This window comes from Pantherophis guttatus, chromosome 2 (assembly GCF_059756535.1).
Source record: "Pantherophis guttatus breed Tessera chromosome 2, ASM5975653v1, whole genome shotgun sequence".
Lineage (NCBI taxonomy): Eukaryota > Metazoa > Chordata > Lepidosauria > Squamata > Colubridae > Pantherophis > Pantherophis guttatus.
The window spans coordinates 119,395,879-119,415,496 of NC_142064.1; the positions used below are offsets into that span (position 1 = coordinate 119,395,879).

The following is a 19,618-nucleotide window of genomic DNA, read 5'->3' on the forward strand; positions in this document are numbered from 1 at the left end:
CAACATTCCCCATTCTCTACTGAAAGTCCTGGTTCAAAGTAGGTGATCTGGCTACTGTTCTCCAGACCTTGATTTTTCAGGATACTTCAGCATTCATTTTCATTCCAAGTCACTCCATTTTATTTTTATTGTTATGATTTTCTGTCAACCAGGCTAAAAATAAGAGTCCAGAAAACCTCTCTGTTTATATTTATTATCTCCAGTTCAGGGAGCTGGGTGAGAAACATTAACTTACACACTATATACAGAAGAAGGATATTTGAATAATTTAAAATGAAAAGGTCTGCACCATTCATAAGAGTTGCTCCTTTGCTTTTATTGAAGAAAAAAAATGGGTATCTGCTGTAGCTGGAATAGCTTTGGCCTTCAGCTTCATTTACTATTAAACAAAAAGCAAATGTAGTAATATTATTAGATAAGAGTGTTTCAGGACAGAATCAGGCTATGTTGCTAAATTGCTACACTGCAAAAGACAAAAGCCTAGGGCAAGGCAAGTTACATTTCAACCTGATCTTACCTACAGTGACCTCTTCTAAATGTTTTCTTGGCTTTTATTATGGGTAAAACAATTTAAAAAGAAAACCTAGAATATTTTTTCCATCTGGCATCCTCCCAACTTGGGTCATTCCCCAAACTTTCTGTCATAGAAAATTGATGGATATAAAACTGACGTGACCAATGTCATATTGGAGTAGGCTACAATTCCTGCTGCCCATTATCCCTTTCCCCTTTTGCTTTACAGATAATCCTTGATTTACAACCACAATTGGGACCAGAATGTCCATTACTAAACAGTGTGGTCATTGAGTGAGTTGTGCCTGATTTTACAGTCTTTTCTGCCGTGGTCGTTAAGCATATTATCACTATTGAGCAAATCTCACACACACACACACAAACAGCTTGTTGGAAGCTCCCTGGGAAGGTCATCAACAGTGATCATGTGACCCTGGGATGCTGCAACCATTGTAAATACAGAACAGTTTTCAAGTGCCCTAATTTTGATGATGATGGCAGGGACACTGCAATGGACATGAGAGGACGAATCAGAAATACCTTTTTTGAGCACCCTTGTAACTTGGGTTTGTTAAACAAATGGTCATAAGTCAAGGACTGCCTGTACATCTATTTCCTACTAAAAATAAATGCAGCTGTCTCCATATGTCTGGCATGCCCTGTAGCCCAAACATGCAATTAATTCACTGCAACCAGCTCCATCCCCAATCTAGGAACTTCTTTCTTCTATTCTCTTACCTGTGCCAGGTGAGACCTAGGCTTGATGATCTGCTTCATGATTGATTGAACGGCTGCTGAGGTGGTACCCTGGCCCCCAATATCTGGAGTGTGGGTCTAAAGAAGAAAATACAGAACTGTACTAAGCCAGTCTCACTCTCAACTGCATTGTAGCAACAGACGTCCCACTATTGGTTGAAGACCTGTGCTGAATATCTGGCCTTTTGCAACTACGATTCCTGAGCAGGGCTGGCATAAGTGAGGATATTACTTAAAATTAAACTTGATAAGATCCTCTTCTTATTTTGACTTTTTGTTGTACCCAATGCGATCAGTATGAATTACATCATTGACAGCTGGGATGTTTGATATACAGCCCCATAACTTTGCAGAGGAAGTCAAGAAACAGAGACTGGGATGTCCTGTGTATCCCATGGCTTTTTTTGGAATTTTTTTATTCCTCTCCAATGTCAAAATTCCGTTATTAGAGAAGAACCAGTAGCAAGTCTTTCCGTTGTTGCAGATCAAAGGCTTTTGAGGACACTTTTTACTCTCTATTCTTGGAGAAGATCACAAAAAAGATGGCTCTATAATACTATATAAATATCAATCCACCTTTCTATTCAGAAAAATGGTTCATCTTTCATCTTTGTGTGTGTACATGTGTGCTCACCTCCAAGTCAGTGTTAAGTTCTAGCAACTGTGTGAACAAGTCCCTGCAGTTTTCCTGGCAAGATTTCAGAAGTGGGTAGCCATTGCCTGCTTCTTAGGGCTGGGAGAGAGTGATTGGCCCAAGGTCACCCACTACACCAAACTGGCTTTCATCTACAACACATCTATTTTACTTGAGCTCTTCTGTGAATTTCTCCCCAGGCAAATATTAAGAGCAACTTTACTCCATTCTGGAATAGGAAAACATCTTGCTTCTACTCCCTCCAGCATGTTGTGTAATATAATGCTTATTATGGCAATACACCCAAATAGATTCTATCCAGTATCAAGAAACCCATTCCCACTTTTTCAAGAGATTCTAAGGACACTACTGGTCCCTAAAGTCCAAGTGACTAGATCTTTTTTTTAAAAAAACTTGTTACTTCCCAATATCTTGATCAAGGACTGTCCAGATCAGAATAAGAGCAACTTACTTCCGCATCATCCATGGCGGTTAGGACTGCCTTGCGGATCACAGACGCATAGCTGTGCAACCTGTAATGAATGACAGATCTTTCTTAAGAACAGCAGCCCAAACCAGCCTCTCTTCTCCCATCCCCAATATGAGGGCAGGGATTATTTATTCATTTCAATCCCATCTTTCCCTTTTAGGAACCCATCAGTATAGTCTGATCCTTCATTTAACCCTCAGGCCACCTACCTAAGGTGATCCAGCATCATACAGCTGGCGAGGAGCATTGCTGTGGGGTTTGCAATGTTCTTGCCTGCAATACTTTTGCCGGTATTGCGTGTGGCCTATGGAGAAATGGGAAAAGGAGAAAAGGAAAAGCCAAGGGATGATTTCGGTAATATCCCCAAGACATCCTCAACCTTTTGTGTGCTACGTCCCACAATAATTGTAGAGGTAGTTCTTGATTTATAACCACAATTAGGACCAAGAATTTCTGTTGCTAATCAAGGTGATTAAAGAAATTGTGCATGATTTTACAAAAAAAAATTTTGCTGCAGTTGTTAAGTGAATCATCATTAATTACTGTATTTTTCCCTCCATAAGACACTTTTTTTTTCTCCCAAAAGTGGGTGGAAATGTCTGTGTCTCTTAATGGAGCGAATATGGGTGAGAGCAGCGGCAAATGACAGCAGTGATCCCTGCCACCTGGAACAGCTGATCGGCAGTATTCCGGGAGACCAATCCAACCGCCGATCAGCTGCTTGGCAGTGAAGGCTCCAGTGTTCCCTGGCGGAGGCAGCAGACATGGAGGAGGCAGCAATGGCAGCGTTTCTGGTTGGCCAGCAGGGCTACGGGAGGCCGGGATCCAGCTGTTGCTCAGCTGACCAGTGGTGGGTGCAACCTGACAAGTCATGTACTGGGGCTGTGATAACATGCTGAAGCTGACCAGGCTGTTTGCTGCAAGGACACTAGCCAGATGAATACCAGATGAAGCTGGGAGGCAGAGGCAGATTTTTTTTTTCTTGTTTTCCTCCTCTAAACCTAGGTACGTCTTATGGTCAGGAGCGTCTTATGGAGTGAAAAATACAGTAAATCCAGCTTCTACAATTGGCTTCACTTGTCAGAAGCTGGCTGGCTGCCAATTACATGACCTCAGATTGCTGCAACATTATAAATTCATGCCAGCTGTCAAGCGCACAAAAAGGATCACAACTGGGGATGCTGCAACAATCATAAGCGCAAGTCATTTTTTTTCCAGCACCGTTGTTAACTCTGGAGGATTGCTAAACAAATGGCTATAAGTCGTGAAGTATCTATCAAAGAACCTGAGTCCTGCCATGACAGAAATAAAACAGACCACTTTTTTTCAAGGAAGACATATTTAAGGCATTCTGTCAGGTTAACTTGGGTTCTGAACAGATAAAAGAATTGGAACTCAAATGGTTTAACTAGTCTTTACCAACTCTGATTTACTGCTAATTTTCAGAATTCAAAAGTATTGTGTCAATAGCAATTGGAATAAGTTCTGCTGCTAGGGTTTCAAAATGCAAACTAGTCATGACATTATTAACTGAAAGGCAAGGCAAGAAGCTGCGGTGAAAGGCAGTCAACAGAGCATAGCTGTTCTCTGTAAGACATTTACTGCTTTATAAGAGTGATGACTAACCTTTTCCAGACCAAGTGCCCAAAGCGCGTGTGAATGAGCATGCGCACACCTGAGCCCCCCTGGGCATGCACACACTGCCCCCCCACACGCCCCCTGCGTATGTGCAGCAGAGACCCAAAAACCAGCTGGCCGGCGGGAGACTGCATGCGCAGCGGAGCTGAACTGGGGCGACGGCTCGCATGCCATCAGAGGACACTGCGTGCCACAGGTTCCCCATCACAGCTTTATAAGCAGCAGTGAGAAGTGAGAGAAAAGGGAGAGTGGACATCTTGCTTCTGGCAGCAGCTTGCAAAGTCAAATGTGAGCGAAACCTAGAGGGAGCTTAATTGTAAGAAGAGAAGGATTGAGGATCGTGATATTCTCTTAACAGCCGCAGTAGGAAGAAAACTATTCTATTGTTCTTTTCCTCTTTACAGCATCAACCAGCAAAGAACCAAACTACCAAAAAAAAGCATTTTGATCCTTGCAAAGCTCTGTCACCTCCAGATGGAACTGCTGAAAGTTCCTCAAGCCTGACCAACCAGGAGGTGCTTGAACCATGTCGATGAGCCTGTATCCCACTTAGGCTCCTCCTACATTTCACCAATGTTATGCATCCAATAGTTGGGAAATATTGCAATAGTGGATGGAAAGATATCTGCCCATGTTTCCTTACTGTTTATCATGACCGAGTTGTGATTTGGAGATCCATCCCTCTCAAAAACGTAGCCATCTCACGCACATTACCGTTTCAAAAACTGCATAGTCACGACCATAATTGGCTCCTGGGACCAGGCCTGGACCGCCAACCAATCCAGCGCAGACATTGTTGACAATATTGCCATAGAGGTTAGGCATAACCATGACGTCAAACTGCTGTGGGCGGGAAACCAGCTGGAGATTCAAAAAAAGCAGTGAGTTATCCCAGTATTCATAACATGCTTTTTTTCTCTCTTATCCACTCTAAGGAGACACAGGGCGATTCCTCTGCATCTAAACTGAAAGTATGCATAAAGACCTCCAATTAAAATCATTTCTGTCCACCATATAAAAAAAGCACAAACCCTAATCAAGAAATAAGATTAGAGATTGCTAAATTCAGTCCCATGAACTTCAAAGCAGACTCTGCCTGGAAGCCCGGAAAGCTCCTGTTACTTATATTAATCTAATGGACAACATGGCCCAAGGGCCTTACTCAGTGAAAAGCAGCTTCCCTACAGCCGCAGCTGGACTTAAAACTAAACCAACATGACGGTACCTGCATGGTGGTGTTGTCAACAATCATGCTCTCAAAGGTGATATTTGGGTAGCCAGATGCCACCTCTTTGCAACACTGCAGGAACAGACCGTCACCCAGTTTCCTTTAGGGGAGGAAAAGAGGAACAAGTGAGCCACAGCAAATGATGGGTCTCCAGCAAAAATAAGAGGCAATGAGAGCTTCAGAAGAAGAGTTAAGAATATTTGTGGAGCAAGAGAAAACAGAGAAAAGGCCTGTCTCCACCCCACAGCACAAGAAAATAACTATCCTAAACCTGAAAAGGGTCTATATGGGAAAAATACAGGTGCTCTATCTGACAGCACTTGCCCCAGAGCTTGGTTACTATTAGGCTACAGAATATTCTACATACAATTCACACTTCATACTAAGCCACAACTTTTGTGGTAGGTTATATAAAGTCAGCCCACTATGGTTTATTCGACAAATCATAGTTCACCCAATTAAGGACTGCTGTGATACGTGAACTCAGTCTTTTTATCTTCCAACTTACATAATATTGGCCTTGTGGACAGCTGTCACTTTCTTGCGACCAGCTTCGTGTGCCAACCTGAAAGCATATTCAGCAATGCGCAGCGATTTTGTTTTTGTGATGATCTTGAGGCTCTCCACCACGCCAGAGACACTCTGTGGAAAGGACACGATCAGTGCTCCTGGGTTCCACCAGGGCCTGGTGTCTACAGGGCAAGAAAACTGAAATCCTGACTTAAGAGAACCATTTCATACAGGAAGTCAGTTCTTGGCTTGTGATTTCCCTTGTACCTATACAATCTTTGCAAGTACCTTGTCTTGCCTTAAACGTAAAAAAAAGATACATAGTAGGATAGTCTCTGGGCTGCCAACGGACAGCTCCTAAATGAAGAGGACTCTCAGTCCACAAGTTTCTGACTTGGCAGGCCATGACCTTTGATGCTCCAACATTGTAAAGACACTTAGTTCTATAGTCTTCCATACAGCGCTATCATCATTCCCTTACCTTCCTCAGTGCAGCAAAGCAAACAACTGTACACCTGTAGGACAGAGATTCTCCCCCCCCCCCCGCCATGCAAATGGGGTTGAGGCTAGCAGCGAATGTGGAAAGAGAAAAGAACATAAGTTTCCTGAATAAAAGCACCTCATGTTCTAGGCTGCTGTATTCCCCCTCTGTGTTCTCCCGGACAATGAGGATGTCGATATCATGGTGCCTGGTTGCCACACCTCGAAGGCTCTTGCAATGAATCACATTAGCAAAGAGATCCAAATTAGTACTGTGGAGATAGAGACAGAAAAGGCAAGCTCACACAGTGGAGAGTCACTGCTTCTCAGCTGCTTAAGAAAGCACCAGGAGAGATGCAGCCCACAAAGAAACAGGCAATATCCCTCTTCTTGAATCTAGCTCAGGAGTCAGCAACCTACGGCTCTGGAGCCGCATGTGGCTCTTTCACCCCTCTACTGCGGCTCCGTCACTCAAAATATACGTCACAACCACCAATGTGCGACACCTGCCAGCACGCGATTTATTGAGCTTTTCAACCCCCGGTAGGCCAACCATGGATAAATCCAAGAAAAGAAAAGTTTCAGAAGAAAACAGAACGTTTAATTCAACTACACATGCTTGTGGCCACTCAAGAAATAGTCAGGCACGGGAACGGTTTTGTGGCTCCTGGTGTTTTCTGTGGGAAATGGGTTCAAATGGCTCTTTGAGTGTTTAAGGTTGCAGACCCCTGATCTAGCTGATCAGCTTTGAACCACAAGCTGAACATCCTATCGGCAAAAGTGTTTCCCAAACATGGACCACCACCTCTAGTTCTCTAATATTAAGACCTCAGTCAAACAGACTTGTGTTGCTGTTGGAGCAACAGATATGGCTGTCCGTCTGTTTGCCTCAAAGATAACATTTGTGCAGGTCTGGCTTAAATAGTTCCAAAGCTCTGCCTGCCATTTTAAGTTGAGCCTTTATCTTACCGCAGTATGTTGTTCCGGGATTTGTGGGAAGGTGGCAGGTTATGGTTTGTCTCGATGTTTCCTATAAAGGTCAGGAAAAGAAAATGAATAAAAGGCTCTGGCTTTCTGAGCAGCAAAACAAAAAGTGACCGAGAAAGGTACTCCAAGAAATGTATTTATAGAATCACTTTTTGTTGTTTATACCTTTTAAGAAACATTTTAAAAACCCTTCCAATTAGGTTTGAAGACCACAGTGATTCTTTATTCTCGCTGTAAGATTCAGGGCATTACTGAATCCACCTCCATTCCAAACTCCATTAACTTCTCATATCTCAGCAATACAATTCTATCTCTGTGCTCATATGTTCATATAACATTGGCTCTTTCCAGCCTTTTTCATTAGCACAGATAATGTCAAAGGTCCATTTTTTGTTTTAGCCCTTCCAACTCCAAGATTATCTATGTGAGACAAAGGACCATCATTACCTTTGAGAGCCACACGGTTACGGCGGATAGCCATGAGAGCATTTTGTATGTCACTTTCGGATGCCTCTGAGCTCACTAGAACTTCCTCAAAATCCACGGGTACATAGGCATGCCTGGGGCAGAGAAAAAGAGAGATCTGGGACAAACAGTCCAAGGAAAATGGAAACCTCCAGCATTACCAGGGTGAGTGATCAGAGTTAGGCTGCCTTTGTTTTAGGCATAGCTCTAGAAAGGTGGAAAAGAAAGAAACCATACCGGAACAATTCTCTGACATGAAGCATGAGCTCTGGCCCAATCCCATCTCCTGGGATCATGGTCACAGTATGGCGACCTCCATACTTGGCTGGGGGAGGCTACACACACACACAAAAAAAAAAAGGAGAGAGAGAAGGGATGATTTCAAACAATCCAATCGTCCATAGTCTTCTCAAAGAGTCTGCATGATTGAACATTATCAATCCATAAAAAAAGGGGGTGGGGGAGAATCAAAGTCTTTCCTGTGGCTGTCCATTGCAAGGGGGGTGGAGGGGACAATTCAATGGGACAAAGAAGCCTGTGTACTATCTGATACTCTGGACAGAATAGGGCATCCTTGGGAGACAAATCTGAGGCAGGTAGGTTTGGGCTTTGAAAAGGAATCAGACCCAATCTCTTGTGTTATATTTGGATTCCTGGGAGTAACTGCATAGAAAAGCTTTTTCAGAAATTCTGGGGATGATCTGGCTGGTCGCTGAAAGGAAAAGATTTCTGACAATGGACCTCTGCCATCAGTTCTGAACCTGCAACAATATTTTTAATAAAAAATATAAAATTAACCATTTCTTTTGCCCAGGATTTTCCAGAATAGGGATTTACAATTCTCTTAGATATTCAGAAACTACAGGAGACAGCCTTCAGCCTTTGGCCGGCTCTTTAATTTTTCCATGCAACAATGAGGTAGGAAAATTACTTACAATACTCTGTTGCTGTAGATGATGTGACAGGAGCAGGACACGGTGGAAAAGAGAGAAAAGAAAAATGCCTATTTTAATCTTAGAAAATACAAAATTAAGCATCATAACATCTGTGAATCATTTTGTTACTACTATTTTTACATTATTTTTCCAAAACACTTTCTCTCCTCCTAAGGTAAATAAATTATAAAATATATTCATAAAATACTGAATTCAGACAAAGCATTTACAATTTTTATGTCCTAAAATAAACCATAACAAACTGCAGGGTTTTACTTCAGGAAGCAATATCACTCAGGATTGCAGAGATGCCCAAGTTTCATTCAAAGACAAAAGGGACCATGAAAGATTGAAAGATTAAGTGAAAAAAGAATGAAACAAGCATCTTTTAAAAAATGAAAGATTGGGAAAACATTTTCCAATGGCTTAAATCTATTGCAATCGCATGCTCTGATCTTTTACAGTATTGTTATTTGCTCTTGCTAATTAAATTAGCTATCAGAATACATGACTGGGCAATTTGGAAAAGGTCCCTATTATACATATTCCTAATGCCTAACAGTTCTGAAAATGTCTAAATATATTGAATATATATTGCTTTAACTTTGAATGAAGAGGAAGATAATTTACATTCAGTATTGAAAACCACATTCCTTATGGTCCAATGCAGCATGATATTTACACAGATCCCAACCTGACCATCTAAAACAATTGCTATGGAACCTGTACCAACGCAGCATCAGGTTGGGGAATGCTGTAATATGGAACAGAGTATGGTTTTTCACAACAAAATCTTTCTACAGTAAAGATGCATAAATTATACATACTGAGGCAATATTTCTGCGATTGCCATCTGTTATAGCCTGCACCTGTGAGACAGAGGGAAATAACAGGACAGGTAAGAGAACACATTTGAGAATCTAGAAGTCTGTGATTCTTAAGAGGGAAACAAGATCGGGATATATTCACATCAGCGATTTACAGAAAATCAAATTGGGACAACCAGAACAATCCACACATACTTTGTTCAAATTCAAATTAAATGATAAAAATGTACAAAAACGTTAAGGATGCAATTCTAAACTTGAATATAATTCCATTAATAGGATTTACCCACAAGCTTCCTATAACAGGAATAATTTGACATTGGCCCTAAGCCTGTTGCTGAAACCTCCCCCCACTGATATTAGTGAGAAGTGAAATGAACGCATTGTAAGCCGCCCTGAGTCTCCAGAGAAGGGCGGCATATAAATCAAATTTTAAAAAAAATGAGCAGCCATGCCTGCAGAGAATTCTCTTTCCCTATTGCAACAACATTGCTAGCAAACTAGTGGTTTTTAAAAGCCCTGCCGAGTACTGATAGTCCTCAATTTACAACTACAATCGAGCCCAATTTTTTTTTTTTTACTAAGCAAGACAGTTAAGTGAATTTTGTCCCATTTTACAACTTTTCTTTTGTTAAAGTGAATCACTGCAATGAATGACTGCAGTTATTAAGTTAGTAACCCGGTTGTTAAATGAACCTGGCTTCCCCACTGACTTTACTTGTCAGAAGGTTGCAAAACGTAATCACATGACCCAGGGACACTGCAAGCATCGCCCAGCGCCTGAAGTTTAATCAGGTGACTATGTTGTAATGGTTGTAAGGGTGAAAAATGGTCATAAGTCATTTTTCAGTGCTGTTGTAACTTTGAAGTCACTAAATGAACTAAATGTTGTAAATTAAGGATGTAATTACACCCAACAGTCACATGTAACAGAGCAAATGGTGAGAAACACTTGGGGCTAATTTTCTACACTCTTCTTTACATTTTTGCTATACAATCAGAAAAGGCAGGAAGTAGGAAAAGGGGTGGATATCCTGTGTTTTGTATGACAGAATAGAAGAAAAGTTTATGTGGAAAAACTTCAGCAAAATGTATACAAATACAGGTAAATATATTCTAAATTCTGTGTGATGGCACTCAAGGTATAAAAATGCTTGTCAATAACAGCTACAATTTCCCCCTTCTCCCCACTCACTTGTTTCTGGGTTTTCAAAACCAAAGCAAAGAGAAATTAATTAGATGAGATTATTAAACAGATCATTGCTTCCAACATGAAAAATAAAATAGTAGGCTACTGTTCAGATGTTTTACAGCAATGTATCATTTAAAAAAAGCAGTGAGTTCCCAATGACTTTGAGCAGCTGTGTGCAAAATAGCCAGAATCAATTTCACCTATCTCTAATAAATCCATAAGGCCTTCCCTACAACTATCCCGTGTTTAACAATAACAAATTGCTTTTTTCATTTAAATTAAATTAAATGAAAAAAATGAAGAAATTGTGGGTAAATTGCAGTTAAATTCTGTTCTCAAACAGGATTTTTTTGACTACAAAATTTTGGCTACAGTAGTGGCCAAAATTGTGGAAACCTTTTGGGAAAAGTGTATTTTCTAAAATTAGCTAATAACACCACTTTTTTTGGAGTAGTACCATAAAATTATATATCAATGGAAAGATAATTTAATCAAGAATGTAATGCAATAACCTTTATGAAGGATTTGCTATTAGAATTGCACTGTACTGCTATTGCAGTTACAGTACAAAGAAGAAAAGTGAAGCACATAGAAAAAATGAGATATACAAAAATTATCACCATAGAAAAAAACGAGAGATACAAAAATTATCACCATGTCAGTTAATACTTAGTTGGGTTTAGCATGAATTACGGCCTTAACAACGGCTTCCCATGGAGTGAACCAAGTCTTTTAGTTCTGCAGCTGTTATAATGTGAAACCAAGATTAAATGATTGCTTCTATTAACTGAGTTTTATTGCTGGGTCGCTTCTGACTAACAAGTTTCTTTAGTCAGCTCAATAGATTTTCAACTGGGTTAAGGTCTGGGCTATTCCCAGGCCATTCCAGCAGTGGAATATGATTATCTTGAAACTCCAAAAAAAATAAAGTGTTATTAGCCATCAAACCTCAAAAATACACTTTTCTCAAAAGGTTTCCACAATTTTGGCCACTACTGTAGTTCCAGAACCTCTTCTCAAGAAGCACCTCCTTTATTTAAGACCATTTTTTTCCACCCGGGAAAAAAAAAATCTGAATCCGTTTCTTGCAAACCAGTAAGCTTGAAGTGCATACCTTGTCTTCGTCGTGTGATTTTTATCATCCAATTTTGCAAAACAGCTGTTTTATTTCACTTTTCCAATCCAAGAGCAATAATCCCACCCACTCCATCTATATCGCCTATTTGGGAAACGCCCCTATCAAGACGTCCAACCAATGCAAAAGCCTCTTTCTCCGTTTGCGCCGCCTACCAGGCTCACCCCAACCAATCAGAAAAATCGCAGCAAATTCCCCCATTTCCCCCTGAACAAACCAAAGTATCCTTATTTCATTTCGCATCCCGTAAACTCGAGGTTAAAACCGTATATAATAACCCTCTCACCGATCGAGGAACCAGCAGAGTCGGTCTCCAAAGCTGCCTAGTTGTGCTGAAAACCACCGAAACGGCCATCCTTCAGTCTCCTTCAGAAAGATGAGCATGGAGTGGATAACAAGACCCTGGTATCGCGAGACTTAGGACAAAATCCCGTGCGCGTCTCCGTATTCGCGCGCGCGTGATCGCGCGAAGCTCATGCGCCATATGTGGGAGGGGGAGAGACTCTATGGTTTTTGCAACCATAGAGATAGGAAAATTTTTCCCTCCATAGCTTTAATTACGAATTGAGTTTTTCATTCATATTAAGAGTATTCCGGAATATGGCATTGACGTTATATGTTGTTAATGGAAATCGCTTGGAATAATTTGAATATGGCGAGATAAAACTGCTGTAATACAATGTGTTTCTCATGTCCAATGGGTGCAAAATTATTACTGTTGCGTTGGTTTTATGCAAACATGCCTAGAAGTTATGTCTTTTTGTAGTTAAGTGGAGAGATGGGTTAGTCACGACCGTGTAAAAGCCTCAACAGCTTGAATTGTTTCTGAAAATTCCAATACAATAAAACTGTTCGCACCCAAATTATTTCTAAAAGCCAATTTACACAATCTTGAAATACCGTATTACAGGATTTAACCCCAGTTTATATCTTCCCACTATAGTCTGACTGAGGCACTGAAAAATAACTTAAAACGAGACTTTGGGAACTAACCATTCACTCGAACGTTGTGGGAGAAATAGAATGCCTGTCGAGCGGTGTCCTGCACTCAAATCCAAAGTTCAATTTTATTGAAATATTCTGAGATTTTAAACGAACTCGTTCCCTTCTGTCTAACGCTCCTATGATCAAAGTTCAAAATCATGGAATAAAACAACATAAATATCCCGACTGTATCAAACGAAACGCCTATTGTGTTGTCACCTTCATAATTCCTCCTCCTCCCCCTTCCCAACAGCATAACACACAACCCCCATTTGAGAAGCATTCGGGGTTGGTCTATCCCATTTCTCTATGGTGTGCCCTCTTATGGACTCCCCTCCCAGCAACAGGATCCCTTGGTGGTGGTGGGGGGGGGGGACTTCTCTATGGTCCTAAGAGACATCCTAGAGCGGTGACATTTATAAGTGGTGCGCAGGCGCTGCCCCACTTTCTTTCCGCTCGGCGAGGTACGTACGCGTGTGATGGCGGGTAACGCGGTTCAGGGATGGGGAAACCAACTAGGCCCCAGACCGGGTCTCGTTTTGAGCGCCGGGACTGAAATACTGTACCTCTTTCTCTTTCAGAGCCGCAGTCATGGGCCGCCGACCAGCACGTTGGTGAGTTGGTGAAGCGCTTCACCCACCCCAGGATTGAGCAAAGGGAGCGTGGCTGGCTTTTCGTTGGGAAGAGGCGATGGGCTTCTTCCGGAGGAGGGAGGGAGGGAGGGAGGCTTGGCTCGTAAGACACTGTTTCTTAAAGTGTGGTCGGAGGACTGGGGGGGAGGTCCCCCAACAACCATTCAGGATGGTAAAATCAAAACTGTTTGCCAGATATTGAACACACTTGCGCTGGTAAAAAAAAAAATAGTGTCACTATTTTCGTATTTTTTTTAATTAGGTTTTTTTTTTCATAAAAATGATAAGATCTGAAAGGTTTAACTTTGCAATTTTTTACACGATCCAATAAATATTCTACAAATGCATCAGTTTTATTTGATAATACGATAAGTACTGACAAATATACACCATATGAACAAAAACAATATATATCCCTCTTGGGGGGGGTTCCTCCGTAGATTTTAAAAGTGGAAAATAGCTCTGAGAACAAAAAACTTTTTTTAAGAGACACGGGTCTTAGAGGAAACTGCAGCAGTTGTTTGGATCGTCCTTTAAACAGCAAATTCCTTTTGGACTTTTTTTTGAGAGTTTAGTAATAACTGCTGTATATGGGCTGCAGTGATCGGGACAGTCACTAATGGCAACAAAAATCCTTTTGCAGCCAACATACGGGATAACTATAACATAACTATAACCATGGTTTGGAAAAATATTTCCTGTGCTTGTAATGCAAAGTCCATAACAAGCCCTGCATCTCTCCCCAGTGGTAGTCAGTTGTGAACAAGATATGAAGGAAATAGTTATGATTCTAACAGTACTTGGCATTTATGTAAATTATATGTGTTTGTGTTTGTGTGCATTGCCTTCATAGAATTTATGCACGAACATTTAGCAACAGTCTAATCTATCTTTGCAATGTGTATATGTAACATGGGTTTAACAGGTGAGATCATTTAAACGGCAGATCTGATTTATAGCTGTTTGTAACATACTGGGTTTGAACATGCTTTCATGCGAGTTAAAAGCTTACACCATGCAGCATTGTTGATGTTCTCTGATGGGAGGGTGTTTAGAGAAGGAGTTCTAAAATTGGATTGCTCCCCCCAAGGGTGGTTGACTTGAAATCTATGAGCAGACGCTACAAAATAAGCTGTCAGGCTTGCAGGAGTGAAATGAGGAACATAGAATGACATTTGAATGACATTTGAGAGAAGGCTAAGTCCACGAGTTTTATCCATCTGTCAGGACTAGGTCAATCACAGAAACATTGATTAATGAACAGTTTCCCTCTAGCATTCAGTGTGACATGTAAAAGTATCAATAGATGGTCCTGGATAGCAAAATTCAGGATTGTCCATTATTTTACATTTCTAGTCTTTTGGTTCATGATGCAGGGCAGCTTTGAATTGTAAGTCATCACAGAGTAAGTACAGGCAAAAAGAATTCACCTGGAAATAAAGCATAAACTTTCCAGTAGAAAAGTTTCCAGTGGACAAATTGCCAAGAGGGCTGGAGCGTTCTGTTCCATTTTAATTAATATAAAAATGCAAGTATGTGCTGCAGGAAGCAATTCTCTCCTATACATCTCTGCCATTTTTCTTCAGATTAATAAATGGCTTTGTACTAGAAGGATGATATGATATGGTTTACCTCTAAAGCCAGTTTCTTGATCTCCCCCACTGCTCCATTTCAGTAACAGATTGACCAATTGGAAATTGTTAAGATCACCCTACTAAATAATACTCTCTCAACTTAACATTTCACCAAAAGAGAGTAATACCAATTTATTTAAATCAAGGAACTATAATTTCCCTCTCACAACTTTTATTTTTCTCTAGTTATCGATACTGCAAGAATAAGCCTTATCCTAAGTCCCGCTTCTGCAGGGGTGTTCCTGGTAAGTAGGATGTTAACATTTCTTGGGTTTAAATGTTATTTAAAAATCTATTTAATAATGTGCATAGCTGTAATTTTGGAGAGCCATGTAATACTGATTCTGATCCTTTTCTGGCTAAGAGGATCCAGTTGCCTCATCAAAATGTTGGTTCTTAATCAATAATTTCACAATTGATAAAGAATATCAGAAATTGATTCTCATTTATTTCAATATGACCATGTATAAGAATGTTTATGCCCCCTTTTTTTCAGATCCCAAGATCAGGATATTTGATCTGGGCAGGAAAAAGGCTAAGGTTGATGAGTTCCCACTCTGTGGGCACATGGTATCAGATGAATATGAGCAATTGTCATCAGAAGGTAAGTAGCAGATAGTACAACCTATCTGCTTGAATGCTACTAATTTGAAATCTGCCATATTTATACCTTGTGTTTACCTTTAGCTCTAGAAGCTGCTCGTATCTGTGCCAACAAATACATGGTGAAGAGTTGTGGCAAGGACGGTTTTCACATCCGTGTGCGCCTGCACCCCTTCCATGTCATCCGCATCAACAAAATGTTATCATGTGCTGGAGCTGACAGGTAAAAAATGTGTTACAGAACCAGTTTTGGTGTGTCTGGTATGTGGGAAAGCATGAGAATGAACCTGCAGTCAATTAAGCCGACCAACCACTGTTGCTATCAGCGGCTGGTGTGCACTGTCTGCACACAGCAATTCTCTTGGTTGTGTACGTGCTCTGTTTGTTGTACAGAGCACCTTAAGGGACCTTGGGAACATATATTAGTCAAGTATAGTAACAAGCAGAATGTGAGGGGTTGACTTCAGTGTTGAGAAATTATGCTAAAAGAGCTTGATTGGTAGTTCGCTGATGGCACCAGCATCAGTTCTATGTACAACTTGCAAATTGTGCTTTGGCTTCTTATTAGGCTCCAGACTGGAATGCGTGGTGCTTTTGGCAAGCCTCAGGGCACTGTGGCCCGTGTGCACATTGGCCAAGTCATCATGTCCATCCGCACCAAGGTGCAAAACAAGGAGCATGTTATTGAAGCGCTGCGCAGAGCCAAATTCAAATTTCCTGGACGTCAGAAGGTAGGTTTTGTAAATATGTTAAATATCTCATTTTGTTTGGGAGACCATGTCATTGCGTTGCTATTCTTATCTCTGATTTGTTACATTTATGTCTCACCATAATCAAAATAGATTTGTCAATTCCATACGAGTTTCTTTTTATTCTTTCCAAATCCATTGAGTGCTGGAAATAGATCACCTACTGGGCTTAGGATTCTTATTTGTCAACAGGATACCTCTGAATAGTGAATACAATAGGAATAAATGGAGGGGGGGGGCAGAAATTGGGGAAAAAGTACAAACATGGCCTAAATCTGGCTGGGGAGTGCAGAGAAAAGTAATGTCCCCAGGGAATCTATGTGGGAGAATGGTAATGTTTCTCACCCTCAGCAAATTTAAGATGTGTGGACTCCCAATTCCCAGAATTCCCAAACCAGCAGAGGCTGCCAATTGGTCCATTGTAATTCCTCTTTCTCCCTTCTGCTCACATGATCCAGAGCTGACTGTTTCCCAGTACACATATATACTGTAGCATGCAGATGAAGTATGTGGGAAACACAAATATAGTTCAGCACAGAGAAAAAAAAATATAGAAGCCTCCTATGTCCACTGCTGATGAAGGGGTTGGGAAGCAATCCAAGAGACATGTTCTCCCTTCCCTGCCTTGTTCATATGTTATGGTAACTGCCTCTAGAAGGAATGAGAATGTAGGCATTCGTGACTCTTAGCTCTTTGAAGACAAATTATATAGGCTGCTGGATTCCTGGCCATTCTCATTTATTCTCTCTCTCTCTCTCCCTTTTCCAGATCCATATTTCTAAGAAATGGGGCTTCACCAAATTCAATGCTGATATGTTTGAGGAAATGGTGTCTGAGAAGCGCCTCATCCCTGATGGCTGTGGAGTTAAATACATACCTAACAGGGGTCCTTTAGATAAATGGCGTGCCTTGCATGCAGCATGAGAGTCTGATGTAACTAGAGGACAACTGTGCTAATTTCTTGACAGAAAAATGCATCAAAATAAAGAGCTCTGTACCTGCTGTGTGATTGTTACTGTTAGGGTACATCTTTTCAAGATGTACTATTCACATGAAGAAAGGTCTCTGACTTGATCTGTTACATACATAAGGAAGGAACAGAAGCCCAACATTTGCATGGCAAAAATTCAGAATTGGATTCTTCTGTGTTTTTGGAACATTATTTTCAGTGGGAATGGCTGAAAACTGCCTAAAATGCCTGTGTGCAGTTACCAATCTAATCCTTGCAACATATCAAGTGTAGTTAGTTACTTTCTATATAGACTACTGGAGTTTACTAGTCATTAAATTGACTATATAATTTGTTTAGTTTGAAAAACTTCCTTCAGAACAGGATGTTTTAAGTGATTGAGGGTTGTTAACAGGTAAATTTGATACTGTCCATACTGCTTTTGGCAAGGATCCTAAAATAAGTTGCCATTTTTTTCTCCAGTCGACCATGTTTTATCAGAACTCTCCACTATGACCTATCCGTCTTGGATGGCTATCCATGGCATAGCTCATAGCTTCATTGAGCGGCGCAAACCTGTTCAACACAACAAGGCAATGATCTGTGAAGGTGTTTGTGGTCTTAGTCTTTTTAATGTTGAATTTCAAGCCAACTTTTGCACTCTTTTTTTTTTTTTAATGAAAGAGTGCAAAAGTTGGCTTGAAAGTCAGCATTAAAAAAACAAGATCATGGCATCCGGTCCCATCATTTCCTGGAAAATAGGGAAGAAATGGAAGCAGTCACAGATTTTTATTTTATTTTCTTGGGTTCCAATATCACTGCAGAGGGTGACTAGCCATGAAATTAAAAGATGCCCCTGTCAGACCTATAAAACTAAAAGAACTTTTTACTTGAAAAAGTAAAGTCGAGGGTCTTTCTTTCCGTAATTCCAAAGTTGGGACAAGCTGACAGCCCCTTGAGAGGAAATCTATGGAAAATTTACACAGCATTAACAAGTAGAGAGATAACCTTGCCAACAAAAGTCCATGTAGTCAAAGTTATGGTTTCCCCAGTAGTAATGTGTAGCTGTGAGAGTTGGACCATAAGGAAGGCTGAGTGCTGGAGAAGACGAGTCCCTTGAACTTCAAAGAGATCAAATTGGTCAATCCTAAAGGAAATCAACCAATCTGTTCTTTGGAAGAGCAGAAGCTGAAGTTCAAATATTGTGGCCACCTAATGAAAAGAGAAGACTGTTGGAAAAGATTGAAGGCAAAAGGAGAAGGGGACAGCAGAGGATGAGATGATTAGATAATGCCATCTGGAAACTTGCGGGAGGAGGACTAGTCCCACCTTTTATTTTTATAAATAACTCAAAAGTGAACATATCTATTTCCCTCATAACAACAACCCTGTGAGGTGAGGGGTTGAAAAATTGACTGGCCTGAAATCACCCAGCAAGCAATTCATCCCTAAAGTGGGATTAGAACTCAAACTTGTGGTTTCTATCCTGGTACCTTGGCCATTTTAAGATGTGTGGATTAGAATTCCCTAGCCACCTATCGACTGAAAAGTTATCAATGTGAAGAAACATGGCACTAGACTATATCGGAATTGTTTTGTACTGAGGATAGCAAGACATTCTGGGACCAACATAGGTTAAGTGAAATAGAGACAATTTAAAAACAAGGTTGACAAACTAAATTAAAAAAATGATTCATAAGGAGCTCCAAATTTTAAATTACTTCCTGTTCATATGAAGGGCAAGGAGTCGTGTAAGAGCATGACATCTCTGCTATTTGAAATTATTTTATCTGTCCTTCCCGTTTCTGAAATGTCTGCTCTTAAATGGTTACTTGGACAGAAAAATAGCATTTTAAATGCTATTTAAAATGCTCCCTTTTAAATCAATATGTTAATGGGACCACAAGTTAGATTTAAGCCGTAGGTTTTTTTATCACAGTTTATTGGGTAAAGTGGTGGGTTCACACAACATGGTAGATCATGAACCATATTCTACAAGCCTGAATGGCTGACTTCACACAGGATATGAATCTTAACAACTGTAATGTGATTTGATGGTTTGGTTTGTACAGCATCTTAAATCTAAACTAATGAGACACCTATGTTCACACAACATAACAACTGTGAAGAAACTTGTGATTTAACCTAGTTGATAAAATGTCTGAGTTCTGAGTCACAAAATAATTTCATTTTAGCCTAAAATAGGCTAAAAAAACTGCTCAGTGTTTAGTGTAAACAAGCAATACATTGAATTTTGTGGGGGTTTTAAACTTGTTA

General features: G+C 40.5%; 2 protein-coding genes and 1 non-coding gene across 3 annotated transcripts; 2 read left to right on the forward strand and 1 right to left on the reverse strand.

The window, feature by feature from the left end:
• Positions 1-174: 174 nt before the first annotated feature.
• IDH3G (isocitrate dehydrogenase (NAD(+)) 3 non-catalytic subunit gamma) lies at positions 175-13,442 on the reverse strand. The gene is made up of 14 exons (XM_034434164.3): positions 12,077-13,442; positions 9,464-9,505; positions 8,637-8,648; positions 7,939-8,036; positions 7,684-7,796; positions 7,219-7,279; positions 6,389-6,521; positions 5,768-5,901; positions 5,257-5,359; positions 4,746-4,892; positions 2,603-2,697; positions 2,376-2,436; positions 1,252-1,347; positions 175-379 (listed from the first exon to the last, which is right to left on the reverse strand). Exons 1-14 carry the CDS (start codon positions 12,143-12,145, stop codon positions 377-379), a joined length of 1,167 nt encoding a protein of 388 aa, XP_034290055.1. The 5' UTR covers positions 12,146-13,442; the 3' UTR covers positions 175-376.
• RPL10 (ribosomal protein L10) lies at positions 13,184-17,394 on the forward strand. The gene is made up of 7 exons (XM_034434176.3): positions 13,184-13,238; positions 13,356-13,388; positions 15,227-15,285; positions 15,537-15,644; positions 15,728-15,866; positions 16,212-16,374; positions 17,161-17,394. Exons 2-7 carry the CDS (start codon positions 13,366-13,368, stop codon positions 17,314-17,316), a joined length of 648 nt encoding a protein of 215 aa, XP_034290067.2. The 5' UTR covers positions 13,184-13,238; positions 13,356-13,365; the 3' UTR covers positions 17,317-17,394.
• On the forward strand, positions 15,931-16,064 carry LOC117675664 (small nucleolar RNA SNORA70). Its single transcript, XR_004594258.1, has one exon. It is a non-coding gene; the product is annotated as a small nucleolar RNA SNORA70 (small nucleolar RNA).
• Positions 17,395-19,618: the final 2,224 nt, after the last annotated feature.

Bases quoted from the DNA above. Each gene is read 5' to 3' on its own strand.
- IDH3G (XM_034434164.3), bottom strand. From the start codon at position 12,145: ATGGCCGTTTCGGTGGTTTTCAGCACAACTAGGCAGCTTTGGAGACCG. The intron at 9,506-12,076 runs GTGAGAGGGTTA...TCTGTCTCACAG, and splicing joins CTCTGCTGGTTCCTCGATCG to GTGCAGGCTATAACAGATGG. The intron at 2,437-2,602 runs GTAGGTGGCCTG...CATTCATTACAG, and splicing joins ATGATGCTGGATCACCTTAG to GTTGCACAGCTATGCGTCTG.
- RPL10 (XM_034434176.3), top strand. From the start codon at position 13,366: ATGGGCCGCCGACCAGCACGTTG. The intron at 15,645-15,727 runs GTAAGTAGCAGA...GTTTACCTTTAG, and splicing joins TGAGCAATTGTCATCAGAAG to CTCTAGAAGCTGCTCGTATC. The intron at 15,867-16,211 runs GTAAAAAATGTG...GCTTCTTATTAG, and splicing joins TCATGTGCTGGAGCTGACAG to GCTCCAGACTGGAATGCGTG.